Source organism: Hydra vulgaris, chromosome 07, assembly GCF_038396675.1.
Source record: "Hydra vulgaris chromosome 07, alternate assembly HydraT2T_AEP".
Lineage (NCBI taxonomy): Eukaryota > Metazoa > Cnidaria > Hydrozoa > Anthoathecata > Hydridae > Hydra > Hydra vulgaris.
In genome coordinates, this window is record NC_088926.1 from 31,470,001 (window position 1) to 31,490,000 (window position 20,000).

Sequence of the window (20,000 nt, forward strand, 5' to 3'; positions counted from 1 at the left end):
ATTTGTCGTAAATTCAGAAACTGCGAATTTGTAATTGATGATGAGTCTTATTTTACATTTAAACATACAAATAAAAATTCTAATGCTGGATTTTACTCAGATAAATCCAAAAATGTGCCAAAAAATATGAAGTAAAAGCACAAAAGCAAACTTGGAAAAAAAATTCATGTGTGGATTACCATATCCTCTTGTGGAACCTCAAAATTATTTATGTTAATTCATGTTCTGCGAGACTAGCAATCAACTAAACAGGGTACATAAACAATTGAATCATCAAAAGAATCATTCCTCCTATAAAATAATAATGCATTCTGGCCTAACTTGGCCTCTTCACATGATGCTAGAAGTGTGACCAATTACCTTGATGAGTAGAATATCAGTTAGTAACAAAAGATCAGCTGGAAAAAAGAATCTATTTTGTTTATGAAAAGTTGATAAAAATCTTGTACAAGACATGTGTGAACATGTATACAAAAAATTAAATGGAACATGTATACAGAAAATGCAGTATGTTGTAATAACGAAAAAGGATTATTTCAGTCCTGAAATAAAAAATTTTTTTGTTCAATAAACTTTTTTTTTGCACTATTACTGCTTGTGCAAGTTTTGTGCTAGAATTTTGTCACCAGGTGGTTTTTTAAAATTCTTGTTAAAATCATAATTGTTCTATCCAATCTACCTGTATTTGTGGCAGTAGTGTCAGTACAAACTGCAAAAACTTAGTTGAGTATTTCAAAATACTCCAACAGATTTTGTATAACATAGTACAAATTCACATAGTACAAAATAATGTTAAAATGTTTTTACTTTTTGTAAAAAAGTAAAAACACTAGAAAGCAAAGAACAAAAAATAATTCTTTGTTCTTTGCTTTCTATCTTCTAAGTTTTTGTTATTGTACCATAAGCTGCCATTTTTTGTGAAGTTTTACAAACTTTTCAATAATTTTTGATTCAAAAATTAAATAGTTGCTAAATCCACAAAGTTTCCAGAAGTTTACTGTTTTTTGGAAGAGACAAAAGTTTTCATTTCCTCGCTGACTTGTGTTTTCTTTGCATACCAAATCAAAATTTTTGCCAACTGCACATGCAAAGTTTGTATTTAAACTTTTAAATCGATTTGATCTATAACTGATAAGATAATAGTAATGTCTTAAAACTGTTCTATTGGTAGGGAGTTGATTAGGTGGCAATTCAGAAATAGGTGATTTAGTAGATACAATGGTCTTCTGGCACTTGTAGTTAAATTATATAAAGAATTGTTTTTTGTTTTTTTTGGCTTTTCCCATCCTGATCTGTAAATCCAATATTTAATTAGTTTTCTAAAATTAAAATGAACAGGAAATATTTATTTTATGAGTTCATAACAAAGAACAATTGAGCTTAATATTAACAAAAAGTAAAAACAAATAGAAAAAAAGACAAATATCTTAAAAATCAATTTTTACATAAAGCACTTAGAGTGGTCAAAAACAACTTTTTAAGACCTTTTTGAATTCATATTGAGATAGAGAACATCTTAAAATGTAGCAGTAATATTCGAATTTTTTTTTTTTAATGTCACGCTGCTGTACGCATTATTACATATACGCATTATTATCACTATCATTTCTCTTAAAATGTTAAAATATGTTGTAACATTTTAAGATTTAAATAAGTACATTAAGTAACATTAAATAAATACATTAAGTAACAAGTTTTAATTAAGTACAGAGAAATGTCAAATAAACTAAATTATTTTTTTGTATTAATGTTTTGAAATATATTTGAGAGAGGGGAAGGGGTGGGTAGAGAATTTTCAAAAGCGTACAGGTTGGTACAAGGGGGGTCCAAAACCAGTAGTTTTACTGTGTACATACTTTGTGGATGCCCCCTAACAACTGCATTGTAGCAACCATAACCATAACCATAACCATTATTTTAGTTTTTACATTTAACTGTGGCAGCCAGTAACTTCTTTTGTTTTAATTCTTAGTTAACATTTAACTGTGGCAACTACTACTTCTTTTGTTTTAATTCTTAGTTAACAATTGACTGTGGCAGCTACTACTTCTTTTGTTTTATGTCTTAGTTAACAGTTAACTGTGGCAGCTACTACTTCTTTTGTTTTAATTCTTAGTTAACATTTAACTGTGGCAACTACTACTTCTTTTGTTTTAATTCTTAGTTAACAATTGACTGTGGCAGCTACTACTTCTTTTGTTTTAATTCTTAGTTAACAATTGACTGTGGCAGCTACTACTTCTTTTGTTTTAATTCTTAGTTAACATTTAACTGTGGCAGCTACACACTAAAAATTAATGGTAGAAATTTTTAGTTAAGGTAGGATATGTGATATACCCTTAGTAAGGTACAATTTTCTACCTTATAAGGTAGAAAATTATACCTTTAAGTTAGAAATTTGTTTGACAAATAATTGTTTTTAATATAATTTTCTACCCTAAAAGGTAGAAAATCTATACCTTACTAAGGGTATATCACATATCCTACCCTACAGGTAGAAATTTCTACCTTTTTTTTTTTAGTGTGTACTACTTCTTTTGTTTTAATTCTTAGTTAACATTTAACTGTGGCAGCTACTACTTCTTTTGTTTTAATTCTAGTTAACATTTAACTGTGGCAGCTACTACTTCTTTTGTTTAATTCTTAGTTAACATTTAACTGTGGCAGCTACTACTTCTTTTGTTTTAATTCTTAGTTAACATTTAACTGTGGCAGCTACTACTTCTTTTGTTTTAATTCTTAGTTAACAATTGACTGTGGCAGCTACTACTTCTTTTGTTTTAATTCTTAGTTAACAATTGACTGTGGCAGCTACTACTTCTTTTGTTTTAATTCTTAGTTAACATTTAACTGTGGCAGCTACTACTTCTTTTGTTTTATTCTTAGTTAACATTTAACTGTGGCAGCTACTACTTCTTTTGTTTTAATTCTTAGTTAACAATTGACTGTGGCAGCTACTACTTCTTTTGTTTTAATTCTTAGTTAACAATTGACTGTGGCAGCTACTACTTCTTTTGTTTTAATTCTTAGTTAACAATTGACTGTGGCAGCTACTACTTCTTTTGTTTTAATTCTTAGTTAACAATTGACTGTGGCAGCTACTACTTCTTTTGTTTTAATTCTTAGTTAACAATTGACGGTGGCAGCTACTACTTCTTTTGTTTTAATTCTTAGTTAACAATTATATTTTACATTAGTTAAAAATTAGTTAACAAATAGCTTTTGACATTAGTTAACAATTAGTTAGCAAATACCTTTTGACTACATTTATATACTACTTTTCTACTTTATTCATCTCCCTAAGGTAGTTAAAAAAATGACCATATCAATCAGCAAACAATTATTTAAACAAAAACTATAAAATAAAGTAACTTTTGTATTTTTTTAATAAATAATGAACTTTTTTCAAATATAAGTTGTAAAAAAAAGTTTTTTAAATATTACTAATTACGATTAATATTTTTTACGGTAAAATGTTTTTCTCTAAGATCAGCAAAGAAAACTGTTTACTCCATCTAATTAAAAAAGCAAATTTTGTACCATTTACTCTGGCTAAATTGTTTTTGTCAACACCACATAGCAACATGAGGCAATATAATAAAGAAATCATTCAGGCTAAGTCAAATTTCTCACATCAATTTAACAATAAATTAGTAACCAACATATTAAAACGTGTCCTAACAGACGATGAAAAAGAGCTTTTAAGTTTGGGATTAGACTTTGTTCCTTCAAATACAAATACATTACTTAATATTCACATAACAATTACAAATACGTCACATAATATTCACATGATTTAAAACAACACTTCTCCAACAACTCTATTTTGGGACCGAAAAGATAACAAGGCATCCATTTCATAAAAAATCAAATTGGTCTCCCCCCTTTGATGAAAAACAAAACTATTAAAAGTTATCTTAACTTGGTAGAATATGATATAACCACACTTGTTTTCTCACAACTACCAAAAGATGAAAAAAATTTAACTCCTAAACTTATTCACACACTAAACAACCTTATGTTTAATCCCACAATTGCCATAAAAAAGGCCGACAAAGGAGGGAGTATTTGTATTTTAGACTAAACTGACTATGAAGAGAAGATCTCTCAATTTTTATCAGATAAACTACTCTCAGAAGATCCAACAAAAAGTATAGTGAGAGATTTTAACAATCTTATTGACTATATGTTTCTTCATCATATGATTGATAAAAATACATTGGAGTTCCTATGTCCAAAAACACATCTTCGTACACCCCTGTTTTATGGCTTTCCCAAAAGGCATAACATAGGCATCCCCTAAAGACCAATTTGTTTCTGGTTATGACGGACCAATCGACAACTTATTGTTATTTAAAGACACAACACATTTCCTTAAACTTCTTCAATCTCATGTACTAGAAACCAACAATTACATCCTTGTCATGGCTGATGTTGTATCTTTGTATACAAACATTCCTCACAGCGAAGGTATTGACGCTGTGAAATTTTATTTAAAGATACCATATAAATTTTTATTTAAAGATACCACTATATAACAGACCCATGAAACGTTCATCTGTTGTATTAATTGACATTATATAATAAACCATCCTAACCCACAGCAACTTTCAGTTTTTGACTGATCACTTTTTACAATTAACAGGAACTACCATGGGAACACGTATAGCCCCACCCTATGCTAATTAACACAAGTTTTCGAATTTATAAATGCTATCCACCCCAAAATCAAATTTACCTTCAATAATTCAACCAATTCTATTAATTTCATGAACCTAACAATTATCAAAAAGCTAGATGGACAGTTAGTAACAACAATATACAAAAAGGCAACTGATACAACAGCACTATTACATTATAATTCATTCCATCCCCCTCATCAAAAAAGCAACTTAGTATATAGCCAAGCGTTAAGATACAATAAGATTATATCGAACAATTACAACCTAATAAAAGAGCTACAAAAACTAGCACAAATTTTAGTTATACGAGGCTACCCTATTCAATCTATTAACAAAGGTTTTAAAGGCACTATAACATACACAATACGAACTTATCTGCAATAAATATAGAGAAGAAAAAGAGAGAATTTTACCAATAGCTACAACATTTGGAAAAGTTGGAAAACTTATCAATAAAATAATAAAAAAGCACTGGAATATTGTTGAACAGGATACTGATCTTAAAAATATATGGCCAACTCCACCTATTGCGAGTTACAAAATCGATCAAGAAATTTCTAACCCAGATGGCACATAAATAAACATTTTTGTATTTTGGTTAATTTTTTATGTTATTTCTAACTAAAATATTATTTCATAAAAGCTTTACTCTTCGAAAATTCGATTTAGTTATTACTTATTTAGATATTATGTTCTTACTTATTTGTTGATGTACTTTTTTGTATCACTTGTTATGATCTCAAAAATACGTTTAATTCAGACCGTAGAGCAAATTCTACTTTTTGAAATTTCGATTTTGTTATGGTCTCAAAGTTACTTTAATTTGGACCGCAGAGAAAACTTTACCTCTAAACAATATTTTACCTGCTTTTTATATCATTTTTATATCATGCCTTATATCATTGTAATATTACCCAAAAAACTTTTTATTAACCCAATTGGCTAAAATTTATCTAGTCTTATTACAATATTTATTATGTCTTATTACAGTATTTTTAATATATTATTTATCCACTGGTTTGCATATTACTACTATGATCAAGGAATTTTTGAGCTATATTATATTCTTTGCTCAGCTTTGTTTTAATTTTCACATGCACGGTTTTTGTTTTTTATTATTACTCACAAAGTTTATATCTTTTACTACATGTTTAAATCTTTACATTTTTGCAGAAAATATATATATATATTTTTTCCACTATCTTATATTACTTGATTTTTAGTGATCACTTTAAGTTGCGTGGGTTGTTCATTTTCTTACACTTTTGATTGGTTAACAAAATTTGAATGAAGTATCTATGACAGCGCTAGAGTTTTTTGAAGACTCTATTGTGTTTTATTTAATTTTAAAAGGGTTTTTAATATTTGATTGTTTTTGGTTTATTTATGCTAGAAGTAACTACTTGTTTTAAATGGTGGGAAATTTATTAGTATTTTCTGTTTGCATACTTTAGTTGATTTAGTTTTGTTCTGGTGTTTGTTCTGAATTTTAATTTATTGTGCTTAGTGTTTTCTACTGGTGTATGGTAAGTGATTTATTTAGTTATTTTTTATTTATATTGTACAGTAGATCAACACTTTTTATATCATATCATCTAAAAAATATTAGTGTTTAACAAATTTGGGTATGGTTGGGTTTTAGCTATTTGTAGTGAGTCCTTTTTTACTGCAGTATGGAATAGGCATAAATGGCGGGGCAAAGCATAAGTGGCAATGATGTTTATCTGACGGGATAAACTAGTTATTAGTGCTGATCCTTATCGAAATGCCAGTAATAATAGACGCAACTCTGAGGAGATGTTTGATACTTAACCACTACACAAATTATTTTACACATCAGCATTAACGTTTTTTTTTTCATTCTGAGGTCTTACATGGTTGTATGAATACTTTTTATTTTAAAATCAATTTTTTGTTTAATAATTTTTTTGTTTGGTGATATATTTGTTGTATATCTTTGTTCATATTAGTGTAAATAAAATAATTTTTTTTATTATTGTAAGTACTGTGTAGGTGCATTGTCTGTCTTATTTATTTTTAAATATTCCTCTATTAATCTTTATGTTTGTCTTGACAACTGTCAAAATATGCTTTGTTCGAAAAATAATTCTCTTTTACTCTAATGTACTTCATTTCTTCCCTCAGGCGTTCACTGCTCGGTGTGACCACTCGGCAAATTTTATATGCCAAAGTTTTTAAATAATTTCAAATATTAGTTGTAAAAAAAGTGTTTTATTACTAATTTTAGGCCTCAACTCAATTTTTTTTAATTAAGTGACTTACTATATAATTCAGACTTTATGTTCCAACTATTTGAATTTTGAAAAAATTAAACAGAGTTGCTATTGAGAATTAATAGAATGTTTTAGCAAAAGCTTTACAATATTTGAATGGCAACTGTTTAACTGAGTCCTTTACTTTACATCTTTTTGGATTACTATTCACTACTGTGTTCACCCACATTTACAATAACCCCAAAAAACGCATAGTAAATGTAGTTGGATCTGCTCTATCTTACAAGTTTGAGCTGCTCTCCAATTGTTGTAAGGATAATAAGAATTAGAGTGCATCAAAATATCCCAACAATGGATATTTTGATGCACCTTAATATATTTTCTTTACAGGTCTTTTCTGTCAATACTATCCACTTGATGACATTATGGGCAAAAATATAATCAATAGGGTGGGTCATATTTTTTAGCTTATTGTCACTACTACAAAAAGTTGCTATAATGTGAAAATAATAAGGAAACAATGAAAATTCGAGCTTCCTTCAATATCTTAGGGAGGCAACTATTGCGTAAGCTTTTTAAATAACGCCTTTATACATAGTTCGAATTCACTATTTATTCAAATGGAATATTTCAAATTTTATTTAATTAACTATACCCATATTTGACATTGCCTCTATTTCTAATTTCATTTTTACTTTATCACTCACTGTTCTATTGTTCTACTTAAAATTTACTGATTTTTTTATGATTACTTTTAAGGGTTATTTTAATGACTATTGTAGGGTAATTCCATATAAAATCATCCAAAAAAAAATATTTTCGACACCCTTACGTCTCAGAACTTGTTCATTTTTACCTCACTTGCAGTTCATATTAAAAAAATAATAACTGCGAAAATTTTAGTTAAAAATACACATGGGCTCCAGAGATATCGACAGTTTAAATAATGCTGACTCAGCATTTTTTAGCATTTATCTGAAGCAACTACAAAGCAACTTTGACATATAGTATCTTCATAATGGCTTGGGGAAATTTCCTAAAATCTAGTACCCCAATAGATTTTTACTTGCAGAATCCAAAAAGAGCACCCTCAAGACTCGATCGTCTCAGAAAATGTCTCATTTATCCAATTTTGTTCAAAATTATTGACTTGTAAATTCACAATTTTTGGAGGTAAAATGAAGGCTGTGGCCCAAAAACCCAAATAAAAAGTTTAATTGTATATCATTATTTTATCTTAGGTCTACTAAAAAAAGTTAGATTCATCAATTGTCTCTCTAATACTTGGTCAAAATTTGCGCTTAAAAATTGCGTCTTTTTAGAAAAATTTAAATTTTGTAACGAAAGCAATTGAAATGTTTTTAAAAACATTTATTTGAATAAAACATCAAATAGTGCTATCTATTGATTAGTTTAGGATGTTTATAATCATAGGCCAAGGGAGGGCCGAGGGGCCTCTGACCAATTCTGCCCCCCCCCCATCTCCCTGTTTTTTTTTTGTTTTTTTTTTTAATGCATTAAAAGATATAATAATAAATAATTATTAAAATTCAATTTAAAAACATAATTTTTTTTTTTAGTATAAGTTTGAGAAACAATTTTTTTCATTATTTACCTCTTATTTCAAAATAAGCACTCAAAACTATGATCTTTTCATAATTTTAAAAATCATAGATTTTAAAACTAAAAATATTGAAATTTTTTTAAACATTTTAACAATCAATATCTTTATGGTATTATTTAGTAGATTAATACTAATAAAGTCATTGACATAATTAGGTGGACAGTGGGATTTATTTAAACACTTCTCAGCCTTCCTTCCAAGGATTTGAATAAAAAGAAAAAAGAAAGACAAATTCTAAATGCAAAATAAGTAAATAAAATTACAACAAAATTATTTTAAATGTATTTAATTTTTTTTTGTAACCAACTGTTTATATTCTCTAAATTTAAATCAGATATGTTGTACGTACGACCTGATCATGTTGTGGGTGTAGAAATTAGACATATAACTTCAGAATTAAGCACCCAACACTCGTCATTTCTCATTGGCCAAAAAAAGGTTTTACCTGGTCCTTGTGGATGCATGAATCTGACTTTTATATCAAGCTCACTTACATCTTCAGCAATCCCTACCCACCAAAATCCGTCATAAAAACATGCAATATAATCCATTTTTTTAATGTTTAATGAAATCTCTTTATTATGTTTGCTTTTTGGAATCATATCAAATATTTCAATACATGTATCAATACTTGTTTTTTTATAACCTATAGTTTTTGAAGCAATTGGAATAAAATGATGATATGTCCTTGTGCCAGGAACTGTTCTTTCACCAAAATATCTTTTTTTGAATTGTGCTCGTGTTAGGTCGATTTCATCTTTAGAAAATAATTTAAGACAAATTCCATTTATCTTGGCTTTAAAAAAGCGGTACATTAAATTAACATCTAAAATCTGCCTAGAAGTAATTTGTTTTAGACTTTCTTGACATACTACTCTTTTAACAGTCCCACCAATACCATCACAGGGGGATTTACCATGACCGGTGGCAAAAAATACCCATTCAGCGTTTAATTCAAAGACTTTATTGTGATGACAAAGATTGATGAAGTTTTGAAAATTTTTAAATTGTGCTGCACAACCATCGAAAAAGTATTTCACACTTGATACATCAGGTAGATTTTCTATGATATATCTAGTTATATCTTCCTGAGTCTTGTAAATAAATCCTGTGTCATGATTAACATCTTCTGAAAGGTAACAAAAAGATTTGCGTTTGAGAACTTTTTTCTCTATAAAATAAAGTACAATTGTAAAAAGTGAACACTGACTTTTACTCCAGTGATAACTTTGAACCTCATCCTGAACAACATATTGATAATTTTCAGCAAAATCTCCTAAAATTAAGCATTTGTTTTGGTTAAGATTTTCAAGTATCTACTTTGTGTTTTTGCAATATATGAATAAGTGGTAAGGTTGTCAATGCTGTCACATAATAAATCATTAAATTCATCTAGTGGCAATGATTGTAATAGTAGTGTTGTACGATCGGTACTCTGCCATTGCTTGAATGCTACATCTTCTTCGAGCTTATGGTCCATAAACTCTGCACTAAAAACTTTTTAATGCTTCAATACCAGGGCATTGGTTTGGGTATTGATTGGGAATACATTGATGCAACTTACATTCTTTATTTTCAAGCGGACAAACAATCAATGCCATAAAATCTTTATAACTTTTATTCCACCTAATGGCATGAATGTGAAATTTTGTATTTTGGTGATGTATGCATACACATACATTATGAGTACGTGACGCATTAGTTGTAATACACCATTTAGGTTTAAGAGTACAAAATTTTGACAAAATGACTTTGATGTTAGGGTAGTCTTTTTTAAATGCAACATGTAATTTATTAAGATTGAGTAGCAATAATCTTTTTTGAACATATTGGTTTTTCCTAACACTTACAAAATCTTTTTTTCCTGGCATCATTCTTGAAAATTCATTACTTTGATAAAAGTTAATCACTAAATTAACTGTTTCTGGTGAAAGTGGGTTTCCAATTTTTTTTCCTGGTAATGATAGAATTCCATGCTCATTTTTAACTTTTCTTGCAGTTTGAACAAGATAATCAGACACTTCAAAGTAGCTTGATATCTTTGTACGTGCCCATGATTTCAGTGCGAGTGTTAACATTTGCACCTCATGGCGATGATAGTCAGTCCCTGAAATTTTTTTTATTTCATACATTAAAATGTCTAGATCATGGTCATTGTTATTTCTGTTGTTTGAAATAGGGGTTTTTACTTCTATTGTTAAAAAAGTTTCTTTAACGTTATATGCTAATGAGACCATTTTTGCATCTCTGTCAATAGTGTTCTCAAACTTTTGTTTCGCTGCAGGCAATTTGCTGTGTTTTGAAAGACTTTTTAGTTTGACTGGTGAAATTCCAAGCAATTCTATAGTGGTATCTAACTTAATTTTTTCTCACTTTTCGATTCCCATTCCTCCTGTGAATTTAAATACCCATCTGTTTCTACAGCTTTTTTGTAACATTTACTGCAGAATTTCCAACCTGAAGTTACATAAACATTATTTTGTTGCAAAAATTTCGCCAAGTCTTGGAAAATCTTTATATTACCTAAGAAACAAATTTAGTTTTAAGTTTTTAAAATAACTAAAAATATAAAATTTTTATAAATAGTAAAATGTTTTTCTTTTATTTTAATTTCCATATTAATTCTGTTGTAACTAATGTTAGATTACCTTTTATAGCAATTTTTTTATTTTCCATGTGTGTTCCAAAAGAATTGCAACACTTTGTAATTTATCTCTCAAAATATTTTCCATAGAATTGCTCATGATAACAACATATAACTTTTATTGAACAATACTTTTCGTTTAAATTTGCTCGCCATATTATTACTTTTTGTTTTTCAGAAGAAAGATCTTTGAATTAAACAAAATCTTGTTTTCTAGAAAATCCAGTTTTGTGGCAATGAATGTTTCCAATGTCACATTTCTCCATATTAAAATGTTTATTATTTATAACATTACCTGCTAAAAAAATACAAAAACAAAAAAGTTCACAATCATTCTTTAAAAAAATACAAACAAGGAAAGTACAACCTTTAAAAAGAACAAAACAAAACATTTGCTTGTTTTTGATATAATAGGAGGTAAGCATTCACTGATTTGAATTTAAATAATGATTAAAAATTTGTTTCTCAAACTTAAACTAAAAAAAACTTTTTAAATTGAATTTTGTAATTATTTATCATTATATCTTTTGATGCAAAAAAAATAAAAAATCCAGGGAGATTGGGGAGGAGGGCAGAATTGGTCAGAGGCCTCCTGGCCTTCCCTTGGCCTATGACTATAAACATCCTAAACTAATCAATAGATAACACTATTTGATGTTTTATTCAAATAAATGTTTTTAAAAACATTTCAATTGCTTTCATTACAAAATTTAAATTTTTCTAAAAAGACGCAATTTTTAAACGCAAATTTTGACCAATTATTAGAGAGACAATTGATGAATCTAACATTTTTTTAGTAGACCTAAGATAAAATAATGATATACAATTAAACTTTTTATTCGAGATTTTGGGCCACAGCCTTCATTTTACCTCCAAAAATCATGAATTTACAAGTCAATAATTTTGAACAAAATTGGATAAATGAGACATTTCCTGAGACAATCGAGTCTTGAGGGTGCTCTTTTAGGATTCTGCAAGTAAAAATCTGTTGGGGTACCAGATTTTAGGAAATTTCCCCAAGCCATTATGAAAATGCTATATGTCAAAGTTGCTTTTTAGTTGGTTCAGATAAATGCTAAAAAATGCTGAGTCAGCATTATTTAAACTGTTGATATCTCTGGAGCCTATGTGTATTTTTAACTAAAATTTTCGCAGTTATTATTTTTTTAATATGGACTGCAAGTGAGGTAAAAATGAACAAATTCTGAGACGTAAGGGTGTCATGGTCTGGATGCTTTAATATGGAATTACCCAGTAGTTAAAGAATTGTCATGGGAGATTTAATTTGTATATATATACACAAGATTTTATGTAATGAACGTGGTAAAATCAATAACTATCAGATAGTTATTTTTCAATCACGATAATGTAACACAATATTGTGAGTGTTTTGAATGCATATTGCAATATTAATATTAAAATATGAATACTTTTAATATGCTTTGATTGTTAATGTTAAATATTAACACATTTTAAAATTGTTTGAATGTTTATTTATTGATTTGTTGTCACTTGATATTTACATTCACAAGTGAACATAACTTTAATTTATTTTTTGTAAAAATTTTTTGTATGAATAATTTTTTATACTTATTCTTTTTAGTTTGCATAATGAACTTGAAGAAAAACTTTATCAAAACCAGAGGTGACTCTTAACACTCAGTATTTGGCTGACCCTGTAAATCCAGAAAGTCAAGTCAAGTGTAAGTCCAGAAAGTCAATTGCCTACAAAAGAAGAAGTCTTTAAGCATTATCTATACATCAGACACGCAAAAACTTCCTCACAATCCTTAGACTATGAAGTGCCATCAATCAGAGACGTAAATAAGATAATAGCTGATGATTTGGTAAAAATATGGTTGAGGACAGGGTTGCCAACGATATTATGTAACAGCATTCTGAAAAGCTTGGATAAATTGGTTACTGATTCAAAACAATTGATTTATTGATGAAAAGAGTCCTTTGAAATTTGTCCTTGCAAATGTGTTAATAGTGGTACCAGGGACCGGTCAAACTGCCATTGTTCCATGAAAGTTCCTTTTAAGGAATGCAAGTTTTGGCTTGATCAAAAGAGTAATCGTAAAATGTACATTGGTCAGATTGACCAACAAACAGAATGACTCCAAAAGCAAAAAATTGGTAAAGAACGGGAAATTAACTTTGGAAAAAAGAATGCAGAAACACGCCAAGTTTCATCATCGATAATAACTCTTTCCTGCGAGAGCGATGAAGAAAGCAGTTGTTATGATGATAATGAGGAATATGACAAAGCTACTGATTCAGAAGACAGCTCACATAGTGGACAAATATCGCAGTGTATTTCAGTACAAAGAACTCTGTCAAATTATGGAATGAACAGGAGTTAGCAACCAAGATGAATGCAAAATTGTTAATGCTTGCATAAAAGATATATCATTCAATTTACCACAATACATATTAGATCCAGCAAAATTAAGAAGACAAAGAAACTTGTGCCGACAAAAAGATATCGAAAAACATGCAGAAATAGCCACAGGAATCATTGGAATTGATTTTGATGAACGTATAGACAAAACCCTATTGTTAATGGAACAAGACCATGGTAAAGTTAGTAGGGCCACTTCCATCAAAGAAGATCATTACATTATCTGCTCATATTCTAACAGTGCCTACTTGATCACATTTGTCCACAAAGTGGTAAAGCAGTTGATGTTGCAAAAGAAATTACTTCAGTTTTAAATGAAACTCTCTTGTGACTTTACAAAGTGTTGTTTGTGATGGAACCAATATAAACATGGGCCGGAAAAATGATATCATTGTTTACTTGAAACTCGCATTGGCAAACCTCTTCAATGGTGTATTTGCTTGCTTCTTTGAATGAGCTGCCACTCAGAGCAATTTTCACTAATCTTAATGGCAGTACATCTGCTCCTACTGTATTCAAAGGCATTCTTGGTCAACAACTATCTTTTGATGTTCATTTTCTACCAATAGTTGACTTTGCCAGTGTAAATGGAGTACTCATTAAAATGTCTGATGACGTCATTCACAATCTCAGTAAAGATCAGAAATACTTAAAGCATGCAATGCTATTATCCGAGGATTCCAAAATTTGGATGTAGAAACAAAAAAGTATTTCACAAATATTCCTCCCAGAAATCTCAATCATGCCACATGGCTCACATTTGCCAATCACCTGCTTCAGTTATACATGTCGAGCATAAAACCCATAATAAGCCTGATAAAAATTGTTGATTACATCATCAAAGTTTACTGTTTCTGTTGGTTTTTAATCAAGAAAAATTGAAAATGTGTTGAATGAGCACGAAATTTTTTCATGATAACAAAATGTACTCGTAGTCTTAATCATCCTGATACAATAGCAATTGCCCAGAAAGTATTGCAAAGAAACTGTTATTTCGCTCATTCTGAAAGTGTTTTGTTGTCAGCCATCAAAAAATTATTGCATGTAGAAGAGAAGATAATACTGGTGGGGTATGTGTTTTCTCTCTAAAAATAATTTCTCTCAATTTTCATGCTTCCTCATATTCAGAAATAATCGATTAGTCATATGTTGATATCTCTTTTCCTCCGATTTTATCTGAAATAAACAATGAAGACCTCTTAATCAATGTTACAAATGGTACTCTTCAAGTTCCTTATATTCCATGGCATTCTCAGAATGTTGAACATCTGGTCAAAGAAGTATCTAGAGTATCTGAGATCGTCACAACCTGTGAAAAACGTGATGGAATGTTTGTTTCTGCTCCAAACTCGAAACTTAAATATCCAAAAATTGACTGTAAAAAGGACTTTATATAAGGATTTTGCATTTTCACATTCTTTTTTAGTATACAAATGTAGTTTTTATTCTTTACATGGAGTTTTTACTTATTTTCAGGTGATATGCAAGCGAATAACAGTGGATCTCATACCCATATAATGTAAGCAAAAGTTGCCCCCTTTAAACTAAATTCAAAAAGGCTAATATTTTTCAGGTAGTCATATTACATGGTGCAGCAACTTTTCTCACTAGTAATGATGCAAAAATCAGAAAAATTAAAAATTTGACTGACCCTAATAATCAAGGACGTCATTAAAGATGTTATGCTGTCAGATGATAAAAACAAAATGCCTTGAGGATTTCAGCAGGACTTTAACCCTAATAAAAAACTATAAGTTTCAAGATATATTTCTGATCAAAAACCGACATGTATAAAAGTTTTATCTGAAATCTTTAACAATAGAATGGCAAAAAACTGACATTGATGTGATCAAGCTTGTGAAATCAATGTTTTGAGACTGTCAAGCAGTAACATTCTGAATGTTTTTAAAAACATTCTGAATATTTTTACTATATTATTTTAAAATAAAAACATTCTGAATGTTTTTATTTTTATTTTTGAACAGTAAAGCATGATCGGAGCATTGCTACATTGACTATCTTATAGCCTTACTCACAATGGAGTGCTGCTACATTTATATATAAAAAAATTTAAAAACAAAATTATTTATGTCAGGATCTACATAACTGCAATAATCTTATATTTTTTTATAAATTAAAAAGATAAATGTTAAATGAAATTAAATTTAACTCTGTTAAATGAAATTAGCTAGCTTATAATTTTTTTTCCAAAAATAAATTGACAAAAGTAAGAAACATCTGAGCTTTTATTATGAAATATAATGTTTTGTCAATAACAATTTAATAAAATTGCAAGAATATCATGTCTGATTTTTATATTAGTACTTTGTTGCACCACCTTTTGCTTTTATGATTGATTCTAAACGCCTTGGCATACTTTTTACAAGCTTTGCTGTGATGTCAGCACCAAGTTTCACTAAGAACCTCATAAAATTCTTTTCTATTTGTTAGTTTTGAAGTAGGAATTTTAGATTTTAAAATTGCCCATAAATTTTCAAGGTTTGGGTTTTGTGGCTTTGTGGCAGCCATTTAAGGATGTTAACTTTACTTTTTTTGAGGAACTGTTGTGCCTCTTTGCTGGTGCATTTGGGGTCGTTGTCTTGTTGAAATAATAATTTGCAATCTAAATTCAATTCCTTAGCAGATTGACATAAATTTTTGAAAGCAAATCAACATACAATTGTCCTGTCGTTATACCTTCAACATTCACCAGTCTTCCCACACCATTTGAAGCAAAGCATCCCCAAACCATAATTGAGCAACCTCCATGCTTGACAGTTTTTTTAGATTTCTTTCTAGGAGTGCATGACAAGGTCTGCACCAAACTCTTTGTTGTTATTTAAAGTCAAATATTTCAAATTTACTCTCATAGGACCATAACACTGAGTTCCAAAATGCCCCACCCTTGTTAATATGCATTTTTGCAAACGTGTAACGTTTTTTTTTGTTTATACCACTAATGAGGGGTTAACTTTTCTGAAGACGGTTTATTAAACCACTTAAATTAAGTCTTCTCTGTACAGTTCAACTAGAAACATTTAATTTAAGATAGCTAATTTCATTTAATAACTTTTGCAATGAGTAAAAAAGAGTTATAAATATAGTTTTTCTTTAGAATCAAATTTTTAAAAAAACATAAAAGTATTGTAGTTATGTAGATCCTGAACTTTGTTTTTACTGTTTGATTTTCGATTTTATCAACATTGTTACTTAATTTTGTCTGTGACTGTTTATATATATATATATATATATATATATATATATATATATATATATATATATATATATATATATATATATATATATATATATATATATATTCATAAATTAGTAAAAACACTAATCAAATTTATATCAAGTACTGGTTTCACCATCAGTAGGTTCATCAGGATCTTCTTGATGAACCTACTAATGGTGGAAGAAGTTGTCGAAGATAAAATTAGATAAGTGTTTTCACTAACTTATTATTGCTCTGTTCCTTAAGAACATTGAGCACACTATTTGTAGAATACACTAACATAGCTTGATACAATATAGTTAGGACAAGTAGAAATTTTAAAATAAATATATTTTGTGAGCAATTAAAAAAAAACTATAAGATTTTATTTGTTTATTAGTGAAACTGCCAATTAATTAAAATTTAAATAAAAACTTAATTAAGAAATAATAAAAACTTAATGAAACAATCAAAAATTTACTTAATGTTAGTAACATTACTATTTTTAAATACCCTTGAAATAATATTTTTCACAATATTTATATATATATATATATATATATATATATATATATATATATATATATATATAAATACATATACATATAAGTATATATTTGTATATATAATATATATATATATATATATATATATATATATATATATATATATATATATATATATATATATATATATATATATATATATATATATATATATATATATATGAATATATGTATATTAGACTGCTTCATTTTGGGGTCATGAAAAAATTTAAAGTACCATGGAGTTTTATCTGCTGCGCAGACCCCTATTTTATTAGTAGATTTTTTTTTTTTTGAGTTTTAACCACTTTTAGGGGTTGCTCAAGTGCCCTAATGGTCTAATTTTAGACTTATTTACCCTTTTTTAAGCTTATTTTCAACACGTTTGAGCGGGTTCTAAAACTCAAAATAATTCTATTTTTTTTCTTTCCAGAGTTTCTTCTAAGTTAATAGAAAAAAAAAAAAATGCATGGTAATTTAATTTGCTTAAAATATTTTGTCTAAACCTAACTAAAAAATTGCATAGTTATGCGGATTTTTACCAATTTTTACGCTTCGCATTTACTTTAATACTTTAGCGTACTTGCTTAAACACGTTATGCGAATTACTTTTTAGCAAAGACGATATTTAATTTTCATTTAAAAACGCGGGAAATAATTATTGATAACTTTCATGATACACTTACTTCATATGCTTATTAGAGCTATTTACTACAGTTTTATTCATGTCGGGAAAAAGTAAGAAAAAAGTAAATTTTTTGGTTGGGGAATCCAGGTCATCCTTACCAAAAGACAAATTTTCTACAGAGCAAGAGGTTTTGCAATACTTCTTGCATTTAAAGGAGAAGCATCCAAAACAAAAAGAAAGTAGAATTATCCACTGTCCGTTGACAAAACACTTTGAAATCAGATGCCATAATGAAAAGTCTTTATGCTGCACTCTTTCAAAGTTAATTGCACCTTGGTTGAAGGGTGGATTTCAGATTTTGCAATTACAAACAATTAGGTAGGTACCAGACTGTATTTGTTTTTGTTTTATTTGTATATTATTAGAGGAAAACAATTAATATAACAAATATCTGCTGTTAAATAAATTAATTAACAGAAATAGATGTGTTGTAAAATGTTCAGAACCTACAAATCACATTTTTTAGTAAAAAGATAGAGAAGCTGATCCTAACTTGGAAACTGTTAAAAAAAAACAAATCAAGACAAACTTTATCAGAAATTGAAAAAAGGAGGAAATTTTTAACTCAGATGAAAAGGATCTTTTGGATTGCACCTGAGCTCGATACTCTGGTTGCAATCATTAAAGCTGATAAGAAAAGAAGTTGTCGAGACAAGACTGAAGATATTGCTTTTTTATTAGACCAATTAGGAGATAGAAAAACAAGAATAGGTGGATTAGACACAAGGTACATTTCCTCTGTTAACAGGAGTTTATCCAAGTTTGAAATGAGATCAAGTTTGAATGAAACCATGTCAGAGAGTGAATTCAGCTCAAATGGATCCGATAAAAATAAAGATAATGATGATTTCCCGTATCCAGATCCAGAGTTAAAGAAGAAAGTCAAAAAACCAGATACTGTTCTACTTCCAAAAGATATTCTCAAGAGAACTGCTGATACTGCTGTTGGGGAAGGATTAAGTCATAGGCAGCATACTGCCATGGTTAATAGTATAATTGCTAAATCAGGTGGAAATATAGATGAATTTAAATGTTCAACCTCTACAGCATTAAGAGCAGCAGATAAAGTCATTTATGATGAATCAAAGAGGATCAAGGACCATTTGAGAAATTTCAGAAATAATAATAAGAACATTTTAGTTCAACTCCATTTTGATGGAAAAGTATGTCATGAATATACTGATGGGAAAAAATCAGAAAAAGATCGATTAGCAATATTAATAAACGGTAACATGGAAACGCACCTGTTGGGAATTCCAGCTATTTTTTCCGGAACTGGCGAAAATCAAAAAAATGCGATCAGAGATATCTTGAATTGCTTTGACCTTACAAACAGTATACAAGCTGTTACATTTGATACAACCAGAATCAACACTGGAAACAAAAATGGAGCTGTTTCTTTACTGGTAAATGAAGTTTTTCAGCGACCAGTTTTATCTATTGCATGCCGACATCATATAAACGAGCTACACATAACACATTTCTGGAAAAATTATCCAAGTAGTGCTACTTCTGGACCAGATAATATGCTGTTTAAAATATTAAAATCAACATGGAATGATCTTGATGTAGAGAACCAGGTAGGGTTTTACAAAATTGGTTAACATTTTTGTAAAATATTATTGTACCCTAGTATTTCTTCAATTTTGAGCTCTTTGATTTTTTTTTGACATTTTAAATAAAAAGGTGTTGAGAAGATTGACTATTCCAGATAAAACATGGTTTGGTCATCAAAAGCATGAAAGCATAACGTTCTGCAGAAATATTATCACCCATGGGTCTCTGAAAAAGGTAGCCCGATGACTAGATGTTTTAATATGTAGTTATGTATACAATATGTACTATGAAGTAGTAATATATCCTAGATTTTTCTTGTTTAATTCTATTATTCTTTATAAGACAAAAGTATACATACCTATGTTTATTGCATTATACCAATATACTTCTGGTTTAATTTTTAGG

The 20,000-nt window shown here is 28.8% G+C and overlaps 3 protein-coding genes across 13 annotated transcripts in view; 2 read left to right on the forward strand and 1 right to left on the reverse strand.

Moving 5' to 3' along the window:
- LOC101237339 (receptor-type tyrosine-protein phosphatase delta) overlaps positions 1-20,000 on the forward strand; it is a 544,974-nt gene that overhangs the window by 198,712 nt on the left and 326,262 nt on the right. The gene's annotated exons all lie outside the window — the stretch shown is intronic.
- LOC101239033 (uncharacterized) overlaps positions 1-20,000 on the reverse strand; it is a 161,528-nt gene that overhangs the window by 47,702 nt on the left and 93,826 nt on the right. The window lies entirely within an intron of this gene.
- LOC136082199 (uncharacterized) overlaps positions 19,019-20,000 on the forward strand; it is a 2,510-nt gene continuing 1,528 nt past the window's right edge. The window contains exons 1-3 of the mRNA XM_065800716.1: positions 19,019-19,618; positions 19,725-19,829; position 20,000. The exon at position 20,000 is cut by the window's right edge and continues 120 nt beyond it. Of these exons, the coding sequence (XP_065656788.1) occupies positions 19,019-19,618; positions 19,725-19,829; position 20,000 (706 nt within the window). The remainder of the gene's footprint in view (positions 19,619-19,724; positions 19,830-19,999) is intronic.